Source organism: Myotis davidii, unplaced genomic scaffold (genome assembly GCF_000327345.1).
Source record: "Myotis davidii unplaced genomic scaffold, ASM32734v1 scaffold2693, whole genome shotgun sequence".
Classification (NCBI taxonomy): domain Eukaryota; kingdom Metazoa; phylum Chordata; class Mammalia; order Chiroptera; family Vespertilionidae; genus Myotis; species Myotis davidii.
In genome coordinates this window covers 13,391-23,006 of record NW_006284863.1, presented here as the reverse complement: position 1 = coordinate 23,006, position 9,616 = coordinate 13,391, and the positions used below count along the sequence as shown (strand labels likewise).

Genomic DNA, 9,616 nt, shown 5'->3' with positions numbered 1-9,616 from the left:
GAAAGCAAGCCTCCTGTTCGCTTCAGCTGCCTGGCTGTCGGCCGCCATCTTGGTTGGCAGTTAATTTGCATATCTCACTGATTAGCCAATGGGAAGGGTAGCGAAGTTATGGTTCATTACCATGTTTCTCTATTATTAGATAGGATTATTATATCGGATGGACATACAATAGTTTATCCATTCACCCATTGAAGACTATTTGCGTTGTATCCACTTTTTTGCAGTTATGAATAGGCTGCTGTAAACATATTTTTACAAGGTTTTGTGCTTATTTCCCCAAAATACACAATTAGGAATGGGATTGCTGGGTAATATGGAAAGTGTATGTTTAACTTTATAAGAACCAGCCAAACCATGTAATGACTTTTGAGAGTTCCAGTTGCTCCACACCCTTGTCAGCAATTATTGTCTTTTTTAATTTTAGACATTCTAATAGGTGTGTATTGGTATTTCATTATAATGTCCATTTCCCCAGTGATTAGTGATGTCCATTAGATATATTTTCTCTTCAGCTTTTTTGCCGATATTCCTAGCTGTAAAAACTGTCCCAATCTCTCGGGTCGTTGTGAGGATTAAATGAGGCAATTCCTCTAAAGCACAGGATTTGGCTCTTGACTTCTCACCACCTTTCTGCTTCCTCATTTGCCCCAGGTGCCTCTGACCCGCATTCTGTTGGCGTGCTCTGATTAGCTCTTAGTAGCTAGTACAGCTCTGTCATCCTCCAGGGCTAAGACCAAGCCACATTTTCTCCATTGAGCCCACTCCAGCCCCCTCCCTTATCCAGTCTGGGTTTGAGGGCACCTTCCGTGTTCTCCTAAGGACCCTACTTAAACTCTCCTCTGTCATCTCTCAGTGTGTGCGATAATTGCTAATTATCTAATTGTTCTCTCACCCTAGGCTCTGAGCAAATAAAGATCTGGAATTTATGGCCCTTTTAGAAGGTCACCCATAAATGTTGGGTAAGTGAAAGAAAACAACTCTTTCATTGCTAATTATGTGGCCAAGTTAATACTTAGTAGTTATGCATACATTCTGTGGCTTCTATAGCAGGGCCTTGTGGGCAGGGACTGGGAGCGGGTGGGTACTCTACTAGAGAAGCAGAAAGCCTCCTGCAGTGGGGCTAAAAGGCTCTGCCTTGCCCGGCCAGCGTGGCTCAGTAGTTGAGTGATGACCTACGAACCAGGAGGTCACAATTCGATTCCCAGTCAGGGCACATGCCCGGGTTGCGGGTTTGATCCCCAATGTGGGGCATGCAGGATTCTCTCTCATCATTGATGTTTCTCTCTCGCTCTCTCTCTCTCTCTCTTCTTCTCTGAAATCAATAAAAAATAAAAATAATAAAAATAAATAAAAGGCTCTGCCTTATTCGTAGCCCATTTTTTTAGTTCTCTGTTTTTCACAGATGATCTTGTCGTTGCCTGGGAACAGTAAATAAGGTAAACAATAGTAAATATCTGTTGAGAACAGTGAATTATTTTGAGGAAGAACCCAAGAAATTTAACTCCTGGTTTCCAAGTCCTTCCATGAGTTGTGCGCTGAGCCAGCACTTTTCAGAGATGAGAAATGTAGTAGCATCATGGGCTTTTGAAATCTTTCATGATATCCTTGTGGGAAGAGGGTGTGCTATCTGAGCCTCCTCCCACTTTAGGAAGTATATTCACCCGCCATTACACCTTTCAAAGGATGGTCTTAGTGTTCAAACATATGTTATTACTCAGGCCACAAACCAAATTATTAAGTAAGAAGCCATAATCCCTGCCACCTAGATGTGTTACAAGAACAATTGCAAGGACAGTTTTATGATGTAGAGTAGTATCTGCTTTTCTGCAGCTACAAGATAACAGGAAACGTTGGCATGTTTTCCACTCTTCATGCATATATTCCTAACAACAATCATAACGTCGGTGCTATTTTCCCAATGCTGTGGATCACAGACCTGAAGCATAGAGAGGTTTAATTTAACCATGTACTTAAATATCTATAGCAGTGTCAATATGTAGTATATGTACCGCCAATATATAGCAATGTCAGATCTTAAAAGGAATTGTCAACAGAGTAGAGTCCACTTTTTTTGTTGTTGTTAACCCTCACTGGAGGATATTTTTCCCATTAATTTTAGAGAGAGTGAAAGGAAGAGGGCTGGGGAGAGGGGAGAGAGAAACATCCATGTGAGAGAGCCACATCAAGTGGTTGTCTCCTGCACGTGCCCCAACCGGGGAGGGGAACCAGCAACCAGGTACGTGTCCTTGATCAGAATCGAACCCAAGACCCTTAAGTTCTTGGCCTGACACTCTGACCATTGGGAAATGCTGGCTTAGGGCAATAGAGTCCACTTTTAATTTTTTTATTAATATATTTTTATTGACTTCAGAGAAGAAGGGAGAGAGAGAGAGAGAGAGAGAGTGCTTTCTGGTTGGTGTTTCTGGTTTCTTAGGATATATTCCTAGAAGTGTGAAGGGAGAGAGAGAGAGAGAGAGAGAGGGAGAGAGAGAGAAACATCGACATCAATGATGAGAGAGAATCATTGATCGGCTGCCTCCTGCATGCCCACCACTGGGGATCAAGCCCACAACCTGGGCATGTGCCCTGACTGGAATAGAATCGTGACTTCCTGGTCTGCAGGTTGACACTTTACCACTGAGCCACACTGGCCAGGCCAGAGTCCACTTTTAACCAGTACATTCCTCCACTTCTCCTTTCCCACATTTCTCAGGATCAGAAAGAATACCTCAGGAGCCACAAGTTGTGTGAGGAGTTCTGGATACGGCGTGGAGGCTGTCTCATGCACTCAGGCGTCCTTCCGAATAGCCTAATGGTAGCTGGAACCCAGCACACACTCTGCCTGCTAAGGTGTATGTGGCAGCGTCTGCTTGGGGGAAGAGTTTCCCTAGGAAAAGAAGGAGAAAATGACCAAGTTCCAGGTGAGTGGCATTTTTATTTGTCACTTAACATGTTATTTCATTTCTCAGTATGTGGATACCTTTTTTCTCTTCCTCGACCAGTATAAAGAATGACACTAGACACTTAATACCATTTATAAGGTATGCTTTTTCTTTCATTTGAAATTTTTTTCTTTTAGTTTTTTAAATCATTTTATTTCACAAATAATAGCATAAAAGAAGCTAGAAATTTTTTTTTTTTAAAAAGAAAAGAAAAACCAACAAGCTATTACCCTGCTTACAAATCATCTTTTTCGGCAAAACCGGTTTGGCTCAGCAGATAGAGCATCGGCCTGTGGACTGAAAGGTCCCAGGTTCGATTCCGGTCAAGGGCATGTACCTGGGTTGCGGGCGCATCCCCAGTGGGAGATGTGTAGGAGGCAGCTGATCGTTGTTTCTCTCTCATCGATGTTTCTAACTATCTCTCTCCCTTCCTCTCTGTAAAAAATCAATAAAATATATTAAAAAATTAAAAAAAATTAAAAAAAATCATCTTTTTCTCCCTCCCCACCCCCCATGGTCATTTTTTATGTGCATTCATAACTGTACTTGAAATAATAGATACAATTTTGAATTGGGTTTTATTTTCAGTTAAAATTATAGCACGTAATTTTTGTTATCTAGTATTACTTCAATGAATGTTCTACCCCCCGCTCTTTAACTATTTCCCATTCACAAATTTTTTTAAGTTCTCGAGGATTCTTGCAGTTTTGCACAGCAGTATCAGTTTTCTACATATATTGTTTACTAAAAAAATAATTCTGAGTTCTGAGAGAATTCTAATATAATTTGTCCTTAGTTCCAGGGACTTAAAACTAAAAAGCATGTGGGGGTTTTTTTTGTCCCTGAGGTAATTTGTAAAAAGAATACTTAAAAATGGTTTTGTCTCACAGGATCATACTGAATGAAGCTGAACTCAGAAAAAAATAGTGTTAGATGTTTTCATACAAAAAGAGCTAGCTAGATCCTTTCCGCCCAGGACCTGGGGCTCTATGTGTATGTCTGCTTGCATGCCTTAAGGTGTTTCATCGTTCATATACTAGTTTATTTTATTTGAGTAATATAGGTACTTAATTTAAAAACTTCAGTCATGCTATAGGATGTAGGTACTTTCCACCTACACTTTACTCACTGCTTTGATGGGGACTTGGAGTCGTCTGTTCTATTATCATGAACATAGAGGTGCGTGTATGTTCAGGTCCTCCTCAGGTTCTTATAGAAGACAAGCATCTGGCCCACTCCAAAGCCATTCTCCTCTGGATCAAGAACATCAGACATACTAATTGGTGAAAAGAGAAGCAGAAACTTTTAAAACCATCCACAGTTCTCATTCAGAGACCAAGACCTGAATTTGTGATGTTTGGAGCTCCAGCCAGAAATGCAGAATTGAACAGGTCTCTGTTGAAAAAATTTAGCTTTCCTTCCCTGGCCAGGTGGCTCATTTATTTGGAGCGTCGTCCTACACACCAAAAGGTTGCGGGTTTGATTCCTGGTCAGGGTACATACCTAGGTTGTGGGTTCAATCCCCTGTCAGGGCACACAGGAAGGCAACCAATTGCTGTTTCTCATATCGATGTTTCTTTCTCCCTGCCTCTCCGTTCCACTCTCCAAAAATCAATAAAAACACCCTTGAGTGAAAATTAAAGAAAACAAATCTTTAACTTTCCCTATAGCAAAAAGTTGCAAGACAAAGAGCAAAGTAAAATGGAATTAGCCGTGTGGAAGGCAAATAGAAAGCAGCTCCTTAAATGTGACTCAGGTGCCTCAGAAGCCAGAACACTTTCCCATACTTAGACTTTCTCATTGCTGCTCTTCTCCATAAACAGTCTGTGTGTGTTTGGGTCGTAGGAGCCAGTGACGTTCCAGGACGTGGCTGTGGTCTTCACGGAGGAGGAGCTGGCGCTGCTGGACCCATCCCAGAGGAAACTGTACCGAGACGTGACTCTGGAGAACTTCCGGAACCTGGTCTCAGTGGGTGAGGACGGGTGCCCTCTGTAAAGTTACTGTCAGCCTCTTGAGCAGGGGTCCTCAAACTACAGCCCGCGGGCCACACGCAGCCCGCCAAAAACATTTATCCGGCCCGCCGGGTGTTTTTGCCGCCGCTGCCTGTCCTGTTTAGCAGCCGACTCGTCCCGGGCCCCCAGTGCGCATGTGTGGAATGTCTGAGGGACAGTGAACTGGCCCCTGTTTAAAAAGTTTGAGGACCTCTGCTCTTGAGTGTCTTTATGTGCTCAGCTGTTAAAAGCTCTGGGACTCCCGCAGGCATTCTCTGAGCCTGGGCATCTAGGAGTCTTAACAATCCCTGTGTGACAAAGGCAAGATGTGTCTGTCCTTTGAACACATCACAGTGAGCACATTGTGGTCCTGCCCCATTGGTTTGTCATGAGATCAGCTTAGTGAGTGGCTCCAGCTTCTTTGTTTCTCAGGATGTCAGTAACTGTTTATTAACTGGACTTTTCAGAGGTATTTTGTTTCTCGCTTTAACAGTGTATTTGTAAGTAACTTTAAAGTTACAGAACATTTACAAAAGTAAATGTATGGAAGAAGAACACCCATTTAGCTTTTACTCAGATCCCCTTGAAATAACATTTTACACCTTTGCTTTATCATTTATGCTCAGATTCTTTCTCTTTTATAGTTTCCTAGAGGCCTGGTGCACGAAATTTGTGCGGGGGCGGGGGAGGGGGTGGTGTCCCTCAGCCCAACCTGAACCCTCTCCAATCTGGGACCCCTTGAGGGATGTCTGGACATCCCTTTCACAATCCAAGACTGCTGGCTCCCAACTGTTAGCCTGCCTGCTCCAATCTGGGACCCCTTGAGGGATGTCTAACTACCCATTTAGGCCCGATCCCATCGGGCCTAAATGGGTAGTTAGACATCCCTTTCACAATCCAAGACTGCTGCCTCCCAACTGTTCGCCTGCCTACCTGACTGATCGCCCCTAACCGCTTCTGCCTGCCAGCCTGATCACCCCCTATCCCCTGCAGTTCTCATCACCCACAGCTGCCATCCCCTGCCGGCCATCTTGTGTGTTGGAGTGATGGTCAATTTGCATATTACCTCTTTATTATATAGGATGTATATACATGTAAGTGTATGTATATTCATAACATTTTTTTTCCTGAGCCATTTGTGGGTAACTTACAGACTCCATCTCCCTTTATCTCCAAATACTTCTGTGTATATGCAGAGCAAGTCAGGGGTCTCCAGGAATACCCCGAGGCTTGGTAATGAGCTGAAAGCCTCTCAGAACTCACTGAAAGCTGTTATACTCATGGTTACAGTTCATTCCGTGGAAATGAATAGTTAACTATGGGCAGAGTCCAGGGGTGTCTCTGGCACAGGCTTCCAGTTGTCTTCTCCCAGGGGAGTCATGGGCAGCACTGACTTCCCAGCAAAGTGTTCGCCAGTACATGTGGTGTATTAACATCCAAGCTGTGGCACCCAGAGTTTTCTGAGGGCTTGGTCAGGTAGATGTGGTTGGACACCTGTGTGGCTTACCTTAGTTTCCAGCCCCTCTGGAAATCAAGCTGATAGCATGCGGCCCAAACCCCCACCGTAAGTCACATTGTTAGGCTATCTGGTCTGCCCCCCGTCCTCTGGGTAAGAAAGACACTCTCATTGAGTAGGACATTTCGAGGGCTTTGAGACCACCTCCTGAGAGCTGAGGGCAAAGACCATACTTCGCTTTGGGCAAGGTTAATTCTTCGCTGAACAGTATATTTTGTAGAAGTAAGAATATTTTCCTACATATCCCCATTGCAGATACACTTTTATCCATTCTATCATTTATGCTCTAATTTTATGAACAAAGCCCATTCTCATAGCATTTTTTCTCCCTCCCACCAAAGATCTAGTCTAGGATCTAGTCAAGCTGTCATGTCTCTTTGACCTCCTTTAATTAAGAACCTCCACAGCATTTCTTTATTTTTTACGGCAGTGATGTTTTTGAAGAATCTTGTTACCTGTCCCCCAGTTTTGGTAGAACTTTCCTCGTCTCCTCCTAATGAGATCCAGGTGATCCTTTCTGGCCGGCACTCTGCATTGGGAGCGGTGTGTCCTTTTGAGGCATCACATCTAGAGGTGCACCACCTGTCCCTGTGGGAGAGTTTAATTTTGATCACCGTCAAGGCACTGTCCAATTTCTCCACTGTGAAACTACTGCTGCTTTCCTCTTGCTGTCATAGGTAACACTTTTTAAGACCAGACTAATATTTAGTATCCAATAATGATCCTTGCCTTATTCAGTCTTTACCACGATAGTTACAAAATGATGTTCTGACTTAGTACTTCCCTCATATTTAGGAGTCAGCACTTGACGTTCTACAATAAGCAAATTCATTTATTTGTTATTTATAGGGGTTTGTGAAATATTTTTTTTAATATGACTTATAATTTACTGCTGTAATTGTTTTGGTGCTAAAATTGTCCCATATCTGGCCAACCTTGTAAGTTGACTCTTGTGCCCTTTAATATGCCCCATTTTATTTTAACACTTCCTTATGTTATGCTCATCTTTTCCTTTGCCCCAGCTCTGGAATCAACCATTTATTTTATTAGAGAAGGGTATTTAACCTCAAGGTCTGGGACGTTAAGAATTGTCATTGTCATTTTGTTTTTTGGTCTCAGGGGATTGAGCCAGGAGGTAGGGGTGTGTGTATATGTGCATGCACAAACATGTTCATATACATAACAGACAAACATACAAACAGCATGTGAATATGTACATATGAGTGGATGTTCAGTTTTATTTAAAATAAGAGAGACATTGATTAAAATGTACTTGAAATACCATTTCTGACCCACGAGATTGGCAAAAAATTTAAAACATTTTTTGGCCAAAGTTGTGGGAAATAAAACAACTATCATACATTGGAAGTAGAAATACAAAATGATACAGACACAAAGGAGGGGAATTTGACAGTTTATAACAAAACTGTATTAACCTCCCCTGGCCGGTGTCAGTGGTTAGAACCCGTGCTCAGAGAGGTTGCGGGTTCCATTTCCTGTCAAGGGCACATGCCTGGGTTGCAGTTTCACTCCCCAGCCCAATGAATGCGGGAGACAACCAATTGATGTGCCTCTCTCACATCGATGTTTCTCTCTTTCTCTCTCTCTTTTTCTTTCTTTCTTTCTCTCTCCCCCTTCCTCCCTCCCTGCCACTCTAAAGCAAAATTAATGGAAAAAATATCCTCAGGTATTAACAAAACAAACAAGAAAACAACAAAAAACTATGTATTAACCCTTTACCCTTTTCTAGCAATTGGCCTATGGGGATGACACTAATCAACTGAGCTGAAACTATTCTAGATGTAGTATAGGTGCCAAGGCAATTCAGTGGAGAGGTGCAGTCTTTTCCGCAGGTGGAGCAGAAACCTTGGACGCCTATATGCATCTATTTGCATGTCTTACACCTCACAGAAAAAATTAACCCAAAATAGGTAAGAGATCTAATGTAAATCGAAAAGTATGAAACTTCTAGAAGGAAACAGGAAAAAAATATTCATGACCTTCAAAACATTCTTAGATGGGACACCAAAAGCATGAATCAGAAAAGAAAATGATAAATTAGACTTCAAAATTTAAAAATTTTGCTCTTCTTGCCTTTTCATAGGGACTCAGCTCTTCAAACCAGACCTTATCTTCCAGCTCGAGAGAGAAGAAAAGCGTTTGATGGTGGAGACAGAAACCCAGAAAGATGGGTGTTCAGGTGAGAACTGTCCAGCAATAACCCAGCAGCCAAAGAGCCCCTCCTCGAACAAGTCAGAGCTTTCAACTCTGAAGGCTTCCCATTGCACACGTGGTAGAATAAAGTACTTACCGTGGCTCTCAGGCCTTCAGATTTCTGTGCCCTTGTACCCTCTAGCTTCCCATATCTTCCTACTGCTGTTTGTTTGCTCAGCCATCCTGTTCCAGCTGCACTGTCCCACTGCTGCCCCTCAGACTATCATTCATGCTTCTGCTTCAGGCTCCTTGTCTCGATTTTCTCTCTGCCTTCAGTGAATGAATTGGTTAATAGACACATTGTCTTCACTGTCACCAATCCTCCCTGAGATAGCTAGCTAGTCGGTATAGAATAAATCAGTGTTATCAAAGGATACCCCAGAATGTTATTTTGTCATCTGAGGAATGCTTATCCTAATTCTGTTTGGGTGTCCTTGAATATTCATAGATGGGTAGCCATTATTCCTAAAAGATTAAGTATCACTAATCTTGCCGAAACCTGTTTGGCTCGGTGGGTAGAGCGTCGGCTTGCGGACTGAAAGGTCCCAGGTTCGATTCCGGTCAAGGGCATGTACCTGGGTTGCGGGCACATCCCCAGTAGGAGATGTGCAGGAGGCAGCTGATCGATGTTTCTCTCTCATCGATGTTTCTGACTTTCTGTCTCTCTCTCTCTTCCTCTCTGTAAAAAATCAATAAAATATATTTTTTAAAAAAAAGATTCACTAATCAACTAGAATAAGTATCGAACATGATCAATACCAACATTATAATTGGGCTTCCCATGCGACAATTTCAAGTGAGACAGTTTTGCATTGGCGATAATTTCCTTATTTGTAAGCCCTGCTCTTTACCTTCCCATCTATCCCATCTCCCCCTCCCATTCTCTAACCCCAATATAGTCTCTGTATTTAACTGAAATTTTGAAGTAGACCTTTCAAGTTTGACATTTATGT

General features: G+C 42.6%; 1 protein-coding gene across 1 annotated transcript in view; it reads left to right on the top strand.

Annotated features, from left to right (window-relative positions):
• Positions 1 to 9,616, top strand: part of ZNF112 (zinc finger protein 112) — a 25,751-nt gene that overhangs the window by 5,425 nt on the left and 10,710 nt on the right. The window contains exons 2-5 of the mRNA XM_015558402.1: positions 898 to 959; positions 2,714 to 2,921; positions 4,788 to 4,914; positions 8,554 to 8,649. Of these exons, the coding sequence (XP_015413888.1) occupies positions 2,907 to 2,921; positions 4,788 to 4,914; positions 8,554 to 8,649 (238 nt within the window). The 5' untranslated portion in view covers positions 898 to 959; positions 2,714 to 2,906. The remainder of the gene's footprint in view (positions 1 to 897; positions 960 to 2,713; positions 2,922 to 4,787; positions 4,915 to 8,553; positions 8,650 to 9,616) is intronic.